The sequence below is a fragment of the Elaeis guineensis genome, chromosome 1 (genome assembly GCF_000442705.2).
Source record: "Elaeis guineensis isolate ETL-2024a chromosome 1, EG11, whole genome shotgun sequence".
NCBI classification, from domain to species: Eukaryota; Viridiplantae; Streptophyta; class Magnoliopsida; order Arecales; family Arecaceae; genus Elaeis; species Elaeis guineensis.
The window spans coordinates 101532088-101552093 of NC_025993.2; the positions used below are offsets into that span (position 1 = coordinate 101532088).

Sequence of the window (20006 nt, forward strand, 5' to 3'; positions counted from 1 at the left end):
TTAAAACCCTGGCTATAAAGAAAAAAAAAAGAGAAAAAACAAGGCTTTTTGGCCTTCACCTTTAAGAGATCCAAGGTCTCAATTTCTGGGGTTATCTTTTTTTTTTTTAAATGATGGTTTGGTAAATAAGTCATCACTAACAAGTATTTTTATCGACAACAGTAACAGTCAAAAAATAAATCATCATAAAAAATATTTTTTTTATTTATTAAAATTATTATCAATAACAAAAAGAGTATTAATGATAGCATGTGTCGTCTCTAATAATAATTAGTGATGGTCATATTAGCGACAGAGTCCACCATCGCAAATCCGATCTGAAATCCGGCATAGATCCATTTATTTAAATAGAGAATCTTGCATTTAGACCCTTGATAAAGGATATATTCAATTAAGCCCTTTTGACAATTAACTGAATCAGATCATGTTAAGTTAATTTAGTTTAGGGGTATTTTGCAATTAAACCTTGACAAAATATTTGTTATATAAAAATCCTTTTCTACTAGATCTCCACATTTTTGGCTTTGAATTCAAAGGCAAAAAAAATATTAATTGGGATTGTCTCCATGGGTCAACTACTACAATCATGCATATAAATACAAATACAATATGACTACTACCTACCTCCTACTACTACTTAACCATTTATTCTTAAATACATACAAAATGGACACAAACTGCTGATTTCAAATATGTATAGGTCATCATTGTCTCTTAGTCATTGTGGATCAAATTCTGAGCTATTGGGACTAAGAAGTTATTAACAATTCAACTATCAGAAAATTTGTCTCTACCTTTTCTCTGGAGTAAATCTTAATGATGATTGAAAATTCAATAAAATAAAAAATTATATAATAATATAATATATATTATTTTTATTGATAGACTATGAAGAAAACAGGTATATGTGGGATGCAAATAGATGGTCATGTTCTGCTTAATGATGAGGATTTCGGAATAATTGATATTGAAAATATTGATTCAAGAAATAATTTCTCTATCAGTAAAAGACAGAAATGATTATGCTACTTCTTATTATTATATTATTTAAATATTTTAAATTTATATTTTAATTTAAAATATTTGATATCATCTATGATGTCTTTTATATTATGTTGAATTTTTAATTTATAAAAATATTATTTAAAAATAATATATATTTTATTATTATATAATTTTTTATTTTATTGAATTTTCAGTCATCATTAAAGACTTACTCCAGAGAAAAGGTAGAGATAAATTTTTTGATAGTTGAATTGTTAATAACTTCTTAGTCCCAATAGCTCAGAATTTCATCCAGAATAAAGCATCCAGAATGACTAAGAAATAATGATGATCTATACATATCTGAGATCAGTAGTTTGTGTCTGTTTGGTATGCATTTAAGAATAGATGGTTAAGTAGTAGTAGGAGTAGGCAGTAGTCATATTGTATTTGTATTTATATGCATGATTGTAGTAGTTGACCCATGGGGACAATCCCAATTAATATTTTTTTTGCCCTTGCATTCAAAGCCAAAAATGTGGAGATCCAGTAGAAAAAGACCTTTATATAATAAATACTTTGTCAGGGTTTAATTGCAAAACACCCCTAAACTAAATTAATTCAACATGGTCTGATTTAGTCAATTGTCAAAAGGGCTTAATTGAATTAGCCTTGATCAAGGGCCTCAATGCAAGATTCTCTGTTTAAATAAATAGATCTATGCCGGATTTCAGATCGGATTGAGACCCAAAACCCGAACCTGTTAGGCCCATCTCCTTTTTTTACCTATTTCACGTGTCAGTGCTGCCTCTCCCTCAGGTAGGAACCGAGCATGCCCAAAGTCAGCCACTCGAACATGCGAACAATCATTCAAGAGTACGTTACTAGGCTTCAAATCTCTGTGGATGACCATGGGTTTTTGTTCATGAAGGTATTGCACTGCCTGAGCAACTTCCAATGCCTTCTTTAACCTTTCTTTCAAAGGGGAAGAGGTATTGACCTTTCTCTTTGCCTCTCCTTATGTCTATGCAGCCATTCTGTTAAAGTCTTTCCACTCAACAGCTCTGTGACCACCCATCCATTTGCTGGTGGGAGGAGACATACATCCATTAATCGTTGATTTTATGTTGTCGATGGAGAGGAGCTCACACTTTCTTTATCGATATTATCTACTTTCTCAAGTCTCCCACCACAACTCAGAAAAAAAGAAAGAAAGAAAAAAAAATCTCCGTTGGCACCAGCCAAACGTGCTTCTCTTTCTCTCTCTCACAAAAGAAATACAATGCACTCAAACCCACATCTACCATCCAAATGGTCCACATCATCGATCCGTGACATCTAATTCAATGGTTCCCATTTGCTCTGCTGCCTCGTGTGGATCCGGTTCATCTCCGTCCAACAGTTGTCGGGGGTGGGGTGGAGAGAGGGGAGACAAGAGAGAGAGAGAGCAGGAAGGGGCGGAGAGAGGGAGAGCAGGAAAACGAATGAAAGCGCATAGCAGACTCATTGCAAGGGTTTTTTTCTCTGGAGGGCTCGCTAGATAGAGGAGGGAGGGGAGAAGAAACTTAAGAGGGAAAAATTGTAAATTTCTCCAACTCCTGGGGTGAGGCTCTAGGTTTCTTCGCTCATCCCCTTCTTGCTGAATCCAGCATTAGGTCTTTTCTTCCTCCTCTTCCGCATGGTGTCATGGTAGTGCACAAGAGAGTTGTGAGGGCATGACCTGAGAATGTTAACGACATCGTCGAAGTAGTCATGGTAGTGGGGAGTTGAGGGGCCGGCCCTCTCTCCATTGTTCGGGGAGAAAAGTAGACTCAAGATCGAGCTTTTTTTTTTTTAAGCCACATGTCATGCAACTGTTTAACCATGTGTCGAATAGAGATGCCTTAACGCGGTTGCTCTATTTTTATATATATATATAATAGATATAATCATTCCATTACGAGTTCACCTTGGTCCATGCCATCCAATTTATAACTATTTTTTGTTAAAATAGTCAATAGCGTTAGAAATTTTTTCCAGCTTACAAGTGGATATTCTAGTGTTTGTTTGATATACGTAGATATTGAAATTGCTTTTGATAAAAATGTAGATATTGTAGTTGATGAAGTTTTACACATATGGTGCATCTCTTGTGCCATTGACTTGTCACTTGCAAAATTTGTCACAATTTGTATGCTATTGAACTAAAATTGGATGGACTCATTGTCTATTGAAATTGTGGGGCATATTAGTCTTTATATTTTCAGAAATTGGCTTTAACAAAGAAAATTAGCAGGCTATGTTTTTTATGAGCAGAGAGATAGGCCTAAGTGCTATATTTGTAACTATTTTGGACTCTATCCATCAAAAGACTCATCATCAATCAATAAATTGCTAATAGTAAATCAATATATATATTTCAAATTTTGCTAAATTAGTAACTGTTCACACATATAAAACATTCAACCCTGTATTAAAACTATATTTTAGATATTAATATAGATTTTATACAATATCTAAGATAAATACATCACTAGCGACTGATTTCTTGCTTTAAACACTTCCATGTACTCTTTTAGTATTGCTTGGATTTTTAGTGACGAATGAAGTTTTTGATGTAAAATCAATAATTTGTGAATCAATGAGTCTTAAGAGATAGTTTCTCGCCATCCAATAGATAAAATGACAGTTAAAAAACTCCAAAGCCTAAATATCAGGTATAAAAACACTTAGAAAAACCTTATCTGCCGCAATAAATGTAACTTAGGGCTTTAAAAAGGTATATCATCCTTCAGGGACTACTATGTAAATTATAAGAATTTAGAAAGTACTGCAGAAAATAAGAAATTTTGAGGGGCCAACATGCAAAAGCCCCTTCTACTTCACCCAGAAGTTACGGTCAAAATGTAAACTGCCTCAGATGAAAGTGAGACACCTCTTTTACTGTACGGCTGTTTCACGATCTTTGGGCAGTGAGAGGGACATAGAGAGCCAATGGTTTTGTTTGAAGAAGAAGAGGCGAAGGGGGAGGAGGAAAAGAAAGGAGCGGAGAAGATGATCTGGCCAACTCACTATTCCTCGATGCAACAGATGTTGCTGGGTTTGGACACAATTAGCTTTTTCTATTTTTTTCCCTAGATAACTTCAAGTTAGATGGCAACAAAAGAAAAAAGTTATTTAATACTTCTGTATGCTTTTTAGTTGCACAGTGATTCATCTTTTCTGAATTTGTTTGCTAATTAGGAGTATGAAAGCCAGGATAGTGATTTTTGTAGTTGAAATTTGTAGTAATAACTTTTGTTTGAGGGGAATAGGAGGTAACATGATGTTATTCCCTGATTATTTTTGATACTACTCAGGAAAAAAACAAATTACAGACAATGGGCCGCTACAGCACAATGAATAGAATCAAGACCTTTTCAGATATTAATTTTAAAGGAACATTACATTTCTATTTCAGCAGTCATACACATTGGATATTGCTTGTCTATGCCAAGGGTTATTGTGATCTCTTCCACGTGCTTCGATGGTCAGTTGAATTCTTTAAAGAGCACAAATGACCCCAATTATTGAAATGCCGTAGAATCCTCTGTAATATAGAAAACAAGGATCCTTTCTTGTTGAGGAAGAATCATGCATTCCTTTCTCCCCAAATTTCCCAACACATTGCTGCTGCTAATTAATTGGTCCCCAATGTTGTTGAACATTACCTTTTTGTTATTTCACCTCTAAGCAATCCAAAGATCATAAAAACCTGGAGGTCTTCTTCTTGGATTGAGCTGAAGTTTAAGTGTGGCCCAAAGGCTCTTCGCAAAAGAGCACCCGAAAAATAGGTGACTCATGGATTCAGTATTGGCTCCACATAGAGAACAGCCAACGCTCACATTCTGTCTCTTCTTCACAAGCACTTCTCCAGCATACAGCTTATTTTTTGAAGTTGGCCAAAGGAAAACCTTCACCCTTTCTGGCATAGGAGCCTTCCAAATACTTTTTGTATATGGACATTTCAAACCACTGAAGTTTAGGAATCTATAAAATGAACCCATAGTGAACATACCATTTTGTGTTAATTTCTGCATCGGTACATCAGCAATACGAGATGGTATAAAAGGGACAACATGCAATGCCTCCCTTTGGAACATCTCAGATATAGTTAAAGGGCCTCTTAGATTAATGGCCCATTTTAGATTCCTAGGGTTCCAATAGGAAGAAATAGGTTGATTTGGCTTGAAAGCTCAGGCATAAAGCTCTTCAAATCACAGGCACAATGGGGTTCAATCCACCGAAGCATCCTCCCAAAAATGAATAGAATCACCATTCCTAATTTGGAAAAATTAATATCCTTCCAAGTAGGAGACAGATCCATAGCACTCTTCCTCACTCTTATATCCAACTTTCTCCTTGAATAATAGGCACAAGAAATTTGACACCACCATGGGTTAGAGGAGCCATTTAAAAATTTTCATTCTCATTTGGTCAATAGAGATTGATTCATCTAAGTCAAATTCTTCACCCTGAGAACCCCTTGATCCTTAGATTTGCAAACTGTTACCCAATTCACAAGGCAGTGAAAGCCGCCTACACTATTTTTGCCCTTCCATAAGAATGTGCTTCTTAACTTATCCATCTTAGTAATGACCCATTTTGAAAATTTATAAATCGACATGTAGTAAGAAGGCAAAGCTATCAAAATAGTATTTAACAAAGTTAATCTGCTACCTCATGAGAGTAATCTTTCCTTTCAACTTGTTTATCTTCTCTGACAAAGATAACCAACAATGCCTAGGCAATTTCTTATGATGCAAAGGTAACCCCAAGTACATAAAGGGTAGAGAGGCTTGCTTACAATTCATCCAAGATGCAAACCGAGCCGCTTCCTCCTTATCCATATTCATGCAAAGAGTAGAGCTCTTATGGAAATTGATGCTTAACCCTAGCGCACCTTCAAAGGCTAACAAAATAGCCTTGGCTACTAGAGCACAATCTTGTTTCCCTAAAATTTGCAGTAATAATTGCTTCTCAAAAAGAAATTTACAGTAATAGTATGAGTTGCCTTTATGTTGCATGTAACCATTGGAAGATTGCATTGTCGTGCTAGTGATCAAGATTAGTTGTCTCATCCTATATAGTAGCCTTAGGACAAGTAGTAATACTATGGGATTACTTTAAGATCATCCTTTTGAAGTTTAGCAAAAATACCAGCTTATTGTTGTGGAGAAATTGCCATAGGCTGAAATGTAATATTTGTCCATTTTAGCTCCTCTTTTTGTTTGCTACTAACCTACTATACTATTTTCACTTCCAATTTTTTTTCCTTTCCCTTCTAGTTCAAAAATGAAAGCTAAATTTCTTTTCTCTTTGCTCTTTTATATGTTTACTCTTTGCTGGGGCATAAAATCTGTCTGGACTAGATGTTCTACTGAAGAAAAGCTAAAATGAAACCATATTTAGAGAGTCTGGAGAAGATTGGAGCATTGACTTTGCATGTGGTTGATGCAACAACAACTAAACTCCATAGAGATTTAAAGGTGCAGAAGTTTGACAGGATTGTTTTTTACTTTCTCTGTGAAGGTTTTAAAGGAAATAGAAGATGAGATTCGACTGATCGACTAGGTAGAGTAGTTCATATTCTCATTTGTATTAGAAATCTTGTCATTGTGACACATGACCCATGGGGTTCATCACCAGTTATTTTTCATTTTTATCCATGCATACATTTCTATCTTCAAGAAGATTTGTTGTAGCCACAAGAGCTCAGAATACACAAAAAGATTCAATACTTATGTTTAGTTTCAAGTAATTACGAAAAATAACCAACTGATGTACTCTTTTATCCATGTAAATGAGTAAACTTGCAGTGACATAAACTTTTGCATTCTCACATCTTTTGTCAAGATTGTTTGTATATATGCCTCAACCTTTTCAACAGTGCAACTTGAGTCACCTTTCCTCATCATAGGTCACCCTAAATTTTCACAATTAGGGACATTCTACTTTGCCATCATGTGACTCTTGTGGCCATTTTCATCTTTAGATGATTCAGGCTATTTTTGCAGTCATGAACACATCTAAGTTATTGTTCTATAAAAGTCTATGCTCTTTTAAATTTACTCATCTTAATTTCATAATTATTTTTTCTAAAAAAATTACAAGAGAATGTTTTTAGATATGATGATACTATTTGATTCAAAACAATTTTGAGGTGTCCTCATCCTTCATGACCGGGATGCCCTGTTCTGCATTGTGCTGAATCGCCTATGTACATGCTCTTTTTTCTTCCCCTGTGGTTTATATTAAAGATGGTTATTTTTTTCAGGAGCGGATTGTTCTTCCATTACATCTCCAATTTGAATATTTTATCCTGCTATTGACATGTGATATCCCACTAGTATGGAAAACTTTAAAATTTCGGAACATGCTGAACTTCTAACTTACAGACAAACATACATGCACAAACGATAAATTGTAGGGTGCATTTTAGATCACATGCATTGTCATCACCTGAGTTTTACTCCATCCAAAGTACCCCTCTGTTTTTACTTCCTCCTTTTACCTTTATTATTCTAGGTTTAAACACTACAGGATACTCTCAGGCAGGATATTAAATTATAGAAATATTCCACTGGCTTTTGAATTTTCAAGCTTTACATAAAGTTCCTATGTGTTTAATCTAGTTATTAATTCTTCTGAATAAAAAGCAAGCAGTCCATGTAAAGTCTATATCTTAGCTCTCTTTTTTTCAACTGTCTAAGATCTAGTTTCTAATAAATATTGCATTCGTTATTTGGAAGAGTTTTTAGGGTAATGAAGTTGTTGACTAAAAATTTTTTATGATACGTTTTGATATTAATACAAGTTTTATAACTCAAATAATTGATGTATAGTGTTTTAACCATAAAGCGGACCAACAAAACTGGATTGTGGTTACAGAAATTTAATATCCCCTAATATCTATATTTGCAGGTGCATGCATGTGCGTAACGTGCATCATTACAACTTCTTATCTAACTCCTAGTTTTATAACTGCAAGGCTTGTACAAAAATTTTATTCCTTAAACATAACTTTTTGTCCGCTTGAAGATTTTATGGCATCACCACAAGAAATCAGAGGCCCAACTCTATCTCTTATATTTGCAATTTTTGGATATTGTGTGAATGTAGCTTAGGGTCACAACATGTTGCACTAAACTCAATATTCATGATAGTTTTAAGTTTCCTTCTGCTAATCTTCTTCATTCCTAATCATATATTTGTGATGTAACCAGATTTCACCTTATAAATGATGCAAAGATCCTGATTGTTGATTGTATCAGCTAAACCTCTTTTTTTTCCTTAATTTGATGGCCATTTGGATTTTAGAATTTGGATTTCATAGACCTTTTTTCATTCAATCTTTTCAATTCTTTGTTGTTTATTCTTTCTTCAGAAATGCAAGTGATACGTTTTGATTTTACAATGAAGTTCATGGGAGCCACAAGATAGGAGGTCCATTTTATAAGTGGAATCTTGAAGGGTTTACCTCCAAGAATTCTCTTCTTTTGGCCGAACATGTTGACATTAGGATTGAAAAAGGGGACTGCCGGAAATGTGTCCAACCTCTTCCTCTGATGACTTCAGCACTTCAAATTCAAAAGCCAGGGACATCCATAAAAATAAGAAAGCTTTAGTAAAAAAAATTAGTTCTTTCTATGGAATGCCTTCCATTGAGGTACCACACTTTTGCATAGTAGCTTGGAAGGCATTAAAAGAAACAGCCAAATTTCTGCCACTGGCTGCCCCAAATTGACTACACATTAAATGTGGCACAACGACATTGAACAAATTACTTGATCAATGTGGAGGGTGTGCCTAGAACTCCTAGCCCTCCACTGAGAGATTCCAAATGTTTGCTTGCAAGTTCCTGAACATTGCATTTTAGACGTAGCCAGAGTTCCTGAACATTGCATTTTAGATGGGGCTCTAAATCTCCCCCTTCTCAGGCTCAAAAAAATGATATCACTAATATTGGTCATATTTTTGTATGATATGTTTGCTTTTCACCAAGATAAACTGGGATTTCTATTCATCTTAGTCTTGGTCCATCTTGCTTGTCAAAATTCTTTGGCTGTGAAGCTGTGAATAGGATAAGAGTTTCCCTTTGGATTTTTTATTTTTTCCTCAGAGAGAGGGACACCTAGCTTTCATACTAGATTCTAAGAAATTATATGATGGGTGTTTATTATGTGAGGTTTGTATGGTTGCTTGGATCATGCATCTTTGTAATAAATCAGGAATAGACAACCCTTTTCTCAAAGATTTTTGAAGCTAAATTCATGAGACATGATAAACCAGTATAAATATATCTCTCTATTTTTTTATGGTAAGAAGTCAACTTTATTAAATGAAAAGTAAGTAATTATGTACAAACACCACCAACAGACTTAATTCAAACTACATATGACAAAAACGGAGTACTTAAGCAAACTAAAATAAACAGTGATAAGTATAAATATCTCTCTTACATGTAAACAAATACTACACATTGTCATGATTGCATTAGCACCTAAAATACCACATTTTGAATAAGTTTAATAGGTCCTAATAGAACAGGAGAGAGATAGTGAAAGCACCAATACACATGACACATGGAAGACAAATTTTTATGAGCAAAATCCATCATAACATAGAAAGAGACTCCATAGAATGAATTTCCTGCAAGAGAAAAATAAAGTAACTATTATTCATCCAAAGTTCATAAAATAATTGAATAGATTAATGAACAAGATATATGATTTTCTAAATTTTCTATATTTGCATAATACAAAACATACACTAAAAAGACGTTGACATATTGAGAAAAGTTTTGGAGAAAATGAGTTATAGAAAACTTTCAAATCGATAGAATTAAATTATGAAGCAAAGATTATATGAAATATCTAATAAAGCTTATTTTGAGTGAAAAAACTGAATGGAATGAAAAGTTAAAGTGAAGATTTACTTGGAGGGAATTGTAAGTACACATCATAATTTGGATTTTCAGAAATACATAAAGGCAAATATCATATAAGAAAAAAATGTAAATACAGGAAAATTGTTAGTTTTGAAGCAGTAAAAAGGAAATATGTAGACCCAAAAAAAGAAAATGGGGCTTGTAAATTAAAGACTACAATAACCACAAAACATTTGTTAAAAATTTGAATGACAAAATTTGTTAAATACAAGTATATTAGGACAATTCAATCAAAATCCTAGAGATAGCAGAAATCCTTTAAATTTTGATTTAAGGGAGAAACACGCTAATGAGAGTTTACAGTAAAAGAAATTAAGAAGAAAGTCTCATTTTGTTGGAAATTAGCCCTCTTATTTTCAAGAACAAATAGGTGCAGCCATTAACTAAATATGAGATTAGGATTATTAATATATATAACAGGAGATATCTAGTGGTAAAATATGCAGATTTGAGCATATAATGGTGAGGACACAAAAAGATGTGGAAGTTACGGGACTCAGATTCCGGATAAAAGAAACCGAGCACTAACTAGAAATATCGAATTAATTGTTTTGTTTTAGAAAGGCATGGTTAATAAGCATGAGATGCAGCACTAAAATAAAATTGGAAGAGACTTTACTCGGTGGTCCCACATGGGTGGATAGAGGGACGGATCATGAAAAGCATTTTTATTGTTCTTCCTCCTCCTCCTGTCCTGAAAGTCTTGTGACATCGAATGTTTGATCCTCTCTCTGGAAAATATAATAGGCGTAGGGGATGTGCTGAACCTTGTTCTTGTCGTCGCTTTCTTCGAACCTCTCTATGAATTCTGGATGCAGATCCTTCAAGTATAGTTGCTGGAGGGATGTGAGATATTCAATGCCTCGTGGGACATTCTTTAATGCTGGTAGGTCATTCATGAATAGGTGCTCCAGCCTTGCCATGGCGCCATCCTCTACGTCCACTTGATCAAGTTTGGGCAAATCCAATAAAAAGAGTTCCTTCAACTTAGGGAACCATCTGCTACGAAACCACAATTGTTGCCCATCAAATGCCCTCTCCAGTTTCAGATATACAAGGTGGGTCAATTGAGAGAGGGATCGAAGTGGATCCTCTCTCAACCTACTCCAACCCAGATATAATACCCGAAGGCTGGATCCAAGGGCACTAAATAAGGGCAACTCCATCGTCCCTTCTGCCAGTCGTCCCCTCAGATTAAGCTTTAGAAGATGTTGAGGTGGATGATCCCAGCCTCCCAACAGGAGAATCTCATTCTCGTCGCTTGCATTAAGGTCCAAGTAGCATAGGTAGCGCAACCTTGATAACGAAGCGCATAGGTGCTCGCAATGGATGCCACGCACTTTCCATATCCGAATGCTTCTTATCTGGGTTAAGTTCCCCAGCTGTTCCACAAATTCCATATTTGCTTCCACTGCTTGAAGAGTTTGCAGGTCTTTCAAATTCCACAGTCCCATCGGAGCTCGCACACCTCTACCCGAATTTATAGTCTTGTAAGTTGGGTCTACAATCTTCTCTGCAAACAGGTGACGCAACTTCTTGAGGTTTTCTGTCGTGCTCGGGAGTTTCTCTATTTCACTTTTGAAGAGGTCGAGCGTCTGTAGGTTGCGAAGCCTTCCCAAGGATTCAGGTAGCACCTTCACCTTCGTCTCCCTCAGACCCAAAAAGTGCAGATTGAATAAGTCCCCGATTTCATCTGGTACTCTCTCAATTGAGATGCCTTGTAGGTCTAAGACGGTCAAATATTTGGAGCTGGAACACAGCGAGGAGAAGGATGACGATGAGGACATTGAAGGGTCAAACACCGTGAAAGTGCGAAGTCTTGGCAACTCCATGCTCGACTGGAGTTCGTTACCGCATTTGTGCACTGACAGACGACGTTTTTCCTCACCCGTCTTCACCACCATCTGAAGATCGTCATGTATAACCACACTGAAATTTTCCTTCTTAGACAATGATACAGCCAACTCTCGTACAATGTCGTGCATCCGACAGTGTTTTATTCTACCAAATTCATTCGTCTCTACAACTTGAAGCATGCATCGATGGACGAGCTCCTTGAGATAGTCCTCTGCCACTTCTTCCATTGTGCTTGATCCCCTTTCCTCCACCAATCCCTCTGCGACCCATAGCCTCATAAGCCTCTTTCTCTGAAGCACATCATCCTCCGGGAACATGCTGCAATGCAAGAAGCAGTTCTTTAGATATCTCGGTAGATAGAGGTAGCTGAGATTCAAAACACGCTTCACATGGTCCAAATCTGGGTTCCTATCCAACTGCCAGCTCAGCTGATCATAAACTTTTTGCCATTCTGACTTGGTTTTCTCTCTCAGGGACAGAAGGCTGCCTATAGAGACAATAGCTAGTGGCAATCCTTGACATTTTGATACAATTTCCTCCCCCAACTTCCCCAGCTCTTGAGGACATTTTCCATCTTCATTTCGGAATGCCCTCTTACAGAACAGATCCCACGCCTCAGTTTTTTCCAAAAGACCGGGCTGAAGCTTCTGACCATCACGTGCTACTGAAGCTACCTTGTCACTCCGGGTTGTAATGATTACTCTGCTTCCATTCTTGTCATCAACATTAATGGCAGCACCAATATCATCGAAAGCTTTTGGATCCCATACATCATCCAGTATGATCAGATATTTTTTTTTCTCGAGAAAACGTCTTACGCTTTCAGCTAGCCTTCTGTCGTCCATTTCCCTGATGTTATTCGGTTTTTTCTCTACTTTTTCATTTTCATACAGCTCCTCTATCATTCTCCTTAAAAGATCATCCACCTTGTAAGTTTTTGAGATGGATATCCATGCATGACAATCAAACTTTTTTCTCTCACTTTTATATACACTGGCGACTAGAGTTGTTTTGCCCAGTCCCCCCATGCCGCACACGGATATTACACATCTAGCTGGGTCCCCATCGGAAAGCCAGTCAGTTATTTTTGTTTTGTTTCGGTCAATTCCCACGAGCTCATTCTCGTCAAGGAAATAAGAAGAGTTCGCTAAATTCAACTGCTTTTCACCAGAATAATTTGAACTACTACCCGTTTCTCCCTCTATCATCTTAATCCATCGTTTTTTCATCTGTGAAAGGTGCTGAAGATTAGTTTCTAACTCTTTCACTTGTGCAGCAATTTGATGCCAGGCAATCAAATTTTGGGATCCGTTAAATATTTTTTTGACAAAACCTCCCAATCCGCTCCCTTGCTGTTGAGCTATGAGATAGAAATACTCATCCATGATGTCCTCGACATGATTTGCCAGTTTCCGTACCTCCTCAACCCAAACTTCAAGGACCTGGTTCTTGTCAGTTTGGATATCTATTTGACCGAGAAAGGCTTGCATTACCAAAAGTTCACTCCTGATACGTCTCATACCACTTGGCAGTTGAGTCAACAATGAGACTTCATTTGCAAACAGAGAGCTAGCTAGTTTCAGTGCTTCTCCACCCAAAGCAACACCGATCTTTGTCACTGCTAGAAGTATAGCATTCTCTGCCATGTCTGGTTCGACTATGAACTATACCTTCTTGGCTGTATATGCAAGGTGTATATATACCAGACTAGCTAGCTCGTCTCTCTTGTATTCTCGCTCTTTATAGTTGATCTATCAAAAAGAGTTTGGTCTTACTTATAAACAAAAGTTAATCAAGATGCTTATTCAATAAATAAACATTCAACTATGAGATATCGGATATATACTAAATAATTTTGCTACTATGTTATTTGGTACTATGATCACTATTTCTTGCACTATTCATACGTTGGGCTTTTGGGTTCCCCTCCTATGTGGAAAAAAACCCATAGTTTGGTTTGTTTTGGTGGAGGTCCATTTGTGGATATGGTCCATACTTAAATCTACTATGAATTATATAAATATGATTCTTATTGTCCTAATTTTGAGCAAGAGTGTTCAGCCACTTTGAAGCGAGAAAAAGAGAGAGAAAGAGAGAGAAAAACATAATTCCGTGGGTTTTGGACAGCTCTGCACAGTTTTGATTTAGTTGACGATCGGAAGGTCATTCGTGAACCTGATTGAGCTGACTTTTGGATAGCAAGTAGAAGACATATGGTTCTTCAACTTCAATGATGCTGATCGTAATTTGGAGGACTGAAAACCTAAGTTTCATGGCTTAGAACAAAGGCTGTGTTTTGATGACTTCTCTTCATTTTCTTGTTGTTTCTTTCTTGTTATTCCATAGTTCTTGGAATTGCGGTTTGGCTCTAAGTTTGTGAGCTATTTGTGGTTGTTTGTGGCTATTGTAGACATTATATTGATTATACTGAAGCTCTTTTGGGTGGACCTTTGGTCCTATAGTTTTTATCCTTCACGTTGGGAGGGTTTTCCATGTTAAAATCATGTGTTCTCTTTTGTAGATATTTTTGTGCAATCTTGGGTATATTTGTGTGTTAGATATTTGTTTTAGTTGTTGAAAATTTTTAACTCCTCACAGATTCACTCAATCTGAAAAGGATGGCCCATCTTGGTTGTCATCACCTCCTTTCCCAATGGTCTGGTATCCGAACATTTCATTTATTTACTTGTGGGTTGAGCTTGTTTGAATGTTGGAGGCAAATTTGAGTAAAATGGTTTGCTTGAATGGCACAAATTATCATAAATAAAAAGAAAAAATGAAAGATCTTTTATTTGTAAAAAAGCTACATCTACCGGTGTTTGCGACTCAGAAACTCGAGTCTAAATCTGATGAAGAATGAAAATTTGAGCATCAACAAGTATGTGGCTTTATTCAGCAATGGGTAGAAGATAATGTCTTGAATCATATTGTTAATGAGACACATCTTGAAACTTTATGGGAGAAGCTAAAAATTTTGTATGCTTCGAAGATTGAAAACAATAAATTATTTTTGCTTAAACAAACAAGCAATGCAGTTAAGGTACAAAGAAGGGAGCTCCATATTGGATCACTTGAATAAATTTCAAGGGTGCTTTGATCAGTTGCTCGGAATAGATGTAAAGTTGGATGATGAAATTTAGGGATTTTGGCTGCTGAATGGTCTATCTGATTTTTGAAAAAATTTTCATGTGTCTTTGACCAATTTTGCTCCTAATGGTGTTGTGATCATGGGATATGTCAAGAGTGGTGTCTTGAATGAGGAGATGAGATGGAGAACTTAAGGTGTGTCATTGTCACAATCTATGGTCTTGGTTATTGAAAACTGAGGGAGAAGCAAGAATAAGGGCCAAGGAGAGAACGGTAAAGGTAAAAGCAGGAGTAAATCAAAGTCGAGGCACAAGAATCTTGAATGTCACTATTGTGGTAAAATGGGACATATCAAGAAATATTGCTATAAATAGAAAAGGGGAAGAATGACAATGACAAAGATGATCATGTTGCAACCACCACTTCAAATGAACTTGTTATTGTTTATGATGAGAATGTGATCAATCTTACTTGTCATGAGATAAGTTGGATGATTGATAGTGGTGCCTCCTTTCATGTGACATCAAAAAAGGAATTCTTTACATCTTATACTCCTGATGATTTTGGGATCTTGAAGATGGGTAATAATGGCTTGTCAAAGGTAGTAGGCATTGGAACTATTAGTTTGGAGACCAACAATGGAATAAGGTTGGTACTCAAAGATGTCAGATATGTATTAGATATCCATTTGCATCTGATTTCAGTAGGAAGGCTTGATGATGATAGATATTGTAATACTTTTAGTGATGGACAGTGGAAACTCACTAAAGGCTCTTTAGTTGTGGCATGAGGAAAGAAGTATTCAATAGTTTGTACTTGATGTAGGCTTCAATTTTCACTAATTCTATAAATGCTGTTGAGAATGATAGCTCATCAGAATTATGGCACTAGAGACTAAGCCATATAAGTGAGAAGGGACTTAATTGTTTAGCCAAGAAAAATTTGCTTTCAGGGTTGAAAGGTACAAAGTTAAAAAGGTATGGTTATTGCTTGGCTAGGAAATAGAAAAAGATCTCTTTCAAGAGTCATCATCCTTTCAGAAAGTTAGATTTGCTTGAGCTAGTACACTCAGATATTTGTGATCCATTGAAAGTAAGGTCACTTGGTGGTGCACTTTACTTTGTGACTTTTATTGATGATCATTCAAGGAAGCTTTGGGTTTATTCCTTGAAGTCAAAGATCAAGAACCTAATATGTTCAAAGAATTTCATAATTCTATTGAGAGACCGATAGGAAAAAGTTGAAATGCATTTGTACGGATAATGGTGGTGAATATCTTGGACCATTTGATGAGTATTGCAAACAACATGGTATCAGACATCAGAAGACACCTCCTAAGACTCAGTTGAATGGCTTGGCAAAAAGGATGAATAAGACATTGATGGAAAGAGTCAGATGTTTACTTTCAGAAGCTAAGTTGCCTGGATCCTTTTGGGGTGAGGCTTTATATATTATTGCACATGTGATTAATTTATCCCCTACTATTGCATTGCAAGTTGATATTCCAGACAGAGTTTGGTATGGCAAGGATATTTCTTATGATCACCTGCATGTGTTTGGCTGCAAAGCTTTTGTATGTATGCCCAAAGATAAGAGGTCCAAGTAAGGTGCCAAGACAAGACAGTGTATATTCATTGGTTATGGTCAAGTTGAGTTTGGCGATAGATTTTATGACCCAATTGAGAAGAAACTTGTTAAAAGTCGTGATGTGGTTTTCATGGAGGACCAAACCATTAAAGATATTGATAAAGCAGATAAGTCAGAGTCTTTACGTAATGGTGTCTTGATTGATTTGGATCCAATTTTAGTGACACATATGCCTAAAGTAGTTGAGATTGGCATTCAAAATGATGTGCAGAATGATGTTGAGATTGATCAAGTTCAGGATGACCATAGAGTTGCAGATAGGATAGATGCTCTTGCAGATGAGATTGTTGATGATTAACAAGAAGTGCTTGATGAGCAACCTACAGCTCCACTTAAGAGGTCGACCATAGACTGAGTTCCTTCTACTTGGTACTCACCTAATGAGTATATACTCTTGACTGATGAGGCAGAATCTAAATGCTATAAAGAGGCTATAGACAGTGAACAGAAGGTAGAATGGGTTGCAGCTATGAAAGATGAAATGAGAGTCTTTGCTTGACAACCATACTTTTGAGTTGGTTAAGTTGCCTAAGGGCAAGAGAGCTTTGAAAAATTTGAGGGTTTATATAGTAAAGAATGAAGAGAATACTTCACATCAATGATACAAAGCTGGATTAGCTATTAAAGGCTTCAGTCAGTAAAAGAAGATTGACTTTGAGGAGATCTTCTCACCAATTGTGAAAATATCTTCAATCCAAGTTATTTTGGGTTTGGCCACCAGTTTTGATTTAGAGGTTGGCAGATAGATGTGAAAACTATCTTTCTTCATGGTGACTTGGAGGAAGAAATTTATATGGAGCAGCCTGAGGGTTTTTTGCTTTTATGGTTTGAAACAAGCTCCGACGTAGTGGTATAAGATGTTTGAGTCTATTATAGTTCAGCAAGACTACACGAAGACTACTTCTAATCATTGTGTTTTTGTGCAGAGATTCTTTGATAATGACTTCATCATTTTATTACTCTATATTGATGACATGCTCATTGTTGGTCATAACTCTTTCAGGATTGACAGGTTGAAGAAAGAGCTTAGTAAATCTTTTGCAATGAAAGACTTAGGACCAGCAAAGTGGATTCTTAGCATAAGGATCATTCATGACAAAAAAATTCAAGAAGTTGTAGTTGTCTCAAAAGAAGTATATTGAGAAGGTGCACCATTGGTTTCATATGGATAAAACTAAAATTGTAAGCACACCTTTTGCTACACACTTTAGGCTAAGCACTAAACAGACTCTTTCTATTGAAGAAGAGAGGTGAGACATGCAAAAGATTTTTTATGCATCAGTAGTAGGTAGTTTGATGTATGCAATGATTTGCACCGACTGGATATAGCTCATGCAGTTAGTATAGTTAGTCAATTTTTTTCTAATCCAGAAAGAGAGCATTAGAATGCAATATAGTTGATTATGAGATATCTTCGAGGCACTTTCAGCATGAAACTTTATTTTGGAAGTGAAAAATCTGTTCTTGCTAGTTATACAAATTTAGACATGGCTAGAGATACTGACACAAGAAAGTCTACTTCAGATTGTTTGATTACTTTTGCAGGGGAGCTATGGCTTGGCAATCTAGGTTGTAAAAATATGTTGCATTATCTACTACAGAGGCTGAATTTATTGCAGTTACAAAAGCATGCAAAGAGTTGCTTTGGATTAAGAAATTTGTGTAGGAACTTGGGTTTATACAAAAGAGGTATATGTTGTTCTATGATAGCCAAAGTACTATTCATCTTAGTAAGAATCCAACTTTCTATGGTAGATTTAAGTATATTGATGTGAGATATCATTGGATATGAGATGTTCTTGATTCCAAGTTACTTGAGCTTGAGAAAATTTACACTGATGATAATGGCCTAGGTATGTTGACAAAAACTCTATCAAAAAAAAAATTTGGGGCCTGTCGGTTGGTGGCCAGTTTGACAACTTTCTCCTCATAGTGGGAAGGGGGAGAATTGTTGGGCTTTGGGGTTTCCCTTTTATGTGGAGAAAAATCCAAAGTTTGGTTTATTTTGGTTAAGGTCCATTTATAGATATGGTCCATATTTAAGCCTACTATGAATCATATAAATATAACTCTTGTTGCCCTAATTTTGAGCGAGAGCATCCAACCACTTTGAAGAGAGAAAAAGAGAGAGAACGGGAGAGAAAGACACAATTTCATGGGTTTTGGATACCTCTATGCGGTTTTGATCTAGTTGACGATCAGAAGATCATTCGTGATCTGATTGAGCTGATTTTTGAACAGCAAGTAGAAGACAATGGTTCTTCAACTTTAATGGTGTTGATCATAATTTGGAGGACTGAAACCCTAGTTTTTATGGCTTGGAATAGAGGCTGTGTTTTGGTGACTTTTCTCCATTCTCTTGTTCTTTCTTTCTTATTATTCCATAATTGTTGGAATTACGGTTTGAGTGTAAGTTTGTGAGCTGTTTGTGGTTGTTTGTGGCTGTTTGTGGCTATTGTAGACATTATATTGATTATAGTGAAGCTCTTTTGGGTGAACATTTGGTCCCGTGATTTTTATCCTTCACATTAGGAGGGGGGGTTTCACGTTAAAATTGTGTTCTCTTTTGTAGATGTTTTTGTGTATTCTTGAGTATATTTGTGCATTGGATATTTGCTTTAGTTGTTGAAAATTTTATGTTCCTCATAGATTCACTCAAGTAGGAAAGGATTGCTGACCTTGGTTGTCACTGCCTCCTTTCCCAACATCATAAACTAACATTGGAAAATAGAAAAATAATTCACAATAGGTAGGCTTTCCATTCTTTAAGAAAAGCTAATTATAAAAAAGATCAAGAAGATTTGGTCTAGATAATTGAATATGATGTTGCCGTAATAATCGATATCTACTTGGTCGGGTTTTCCTGTGCAATTGACTTGGCTCGACGCGGCATGATTTTTTCATAGATCAATTATAAAATTCATAGAAATCATAGATAAGTGAGGATTGATTCAAGAATTCTTGAATTGTTCATTAAATGAGAAAAAAAGGTCCACGATGCCGTGTGAGATGCTAGGCAATGATTGAGTTAGGCCACAAGTATAAAGGAATAGGTGGTTTTGAAAATACTTTTTTAGAAAAAAAAAATAGAAGAAAATAAGGATTAGATCCCCCAACTACCCAACTTTTCTCCAATTGGCTCCACAACTTTCTGGTTGAGATCTCTTCCTTTTATTCTCATTGCAAGTGGAATATTGGATTGATCCATTTCCAACTTAGAACCAATCTGAAGCTAGTGTTAGGATTTGATGCCTCAAGATTCGATCCACACTGAGCTCACAGTGAGGTCCGTGACGATAAACGAAGTCCAACGAGCACAAGATCAGTCCAAACGGAGTCTAGATAGAGTAGATATGCTCGAGAGAAGATCAGAGCAGGTGGCATGGCCCACGAGGCAGCGGAGGCTGGCGGCGGGCTGGCGGAGGTGGCGGTGGTGCAAGTGCATGCGGTGGCGGCGGACCGA

The 20006-nt window shown here is 36.3% G+C and overlaps 1 protein-coding gene across 2 annotated transcripts in view; it reads right to left on the reverse strand.

Moving 5' to 3' along the window:
• Positions 1-9329: 9329 nt before the first annotated feature.
• The window catches only part of LOC105060797 (disease resistance protein RPM1-like), a 70970-nt gene continuing 60293 nt past the window's right edge, over positions 9330-20006 (reverse strand). The window contains exons 1-2 of one of the 2 annotated variants that reach the window (XM_029260615.2): positions 10572-13597; positions 9330-9654 (exon numbers count right to left, since the gene is read on the reverse strand). In XM_029260615.2, the coding sequence (XP_029116448.2) occupies positions 10621-13455 (2835 nt within the window). In that variant the 5' untranslated portion in view covers positions 13456-13597 and the 3' untranslated portion in view covers positions 9330-9654; positions 10572-10620. Of the gene's footprint in view, positions 9655-10571; positions 13598-20006 lie in introns of those variants that run through there. The other variant, XR_012141408.1, reaches the window with a different exon arrangement.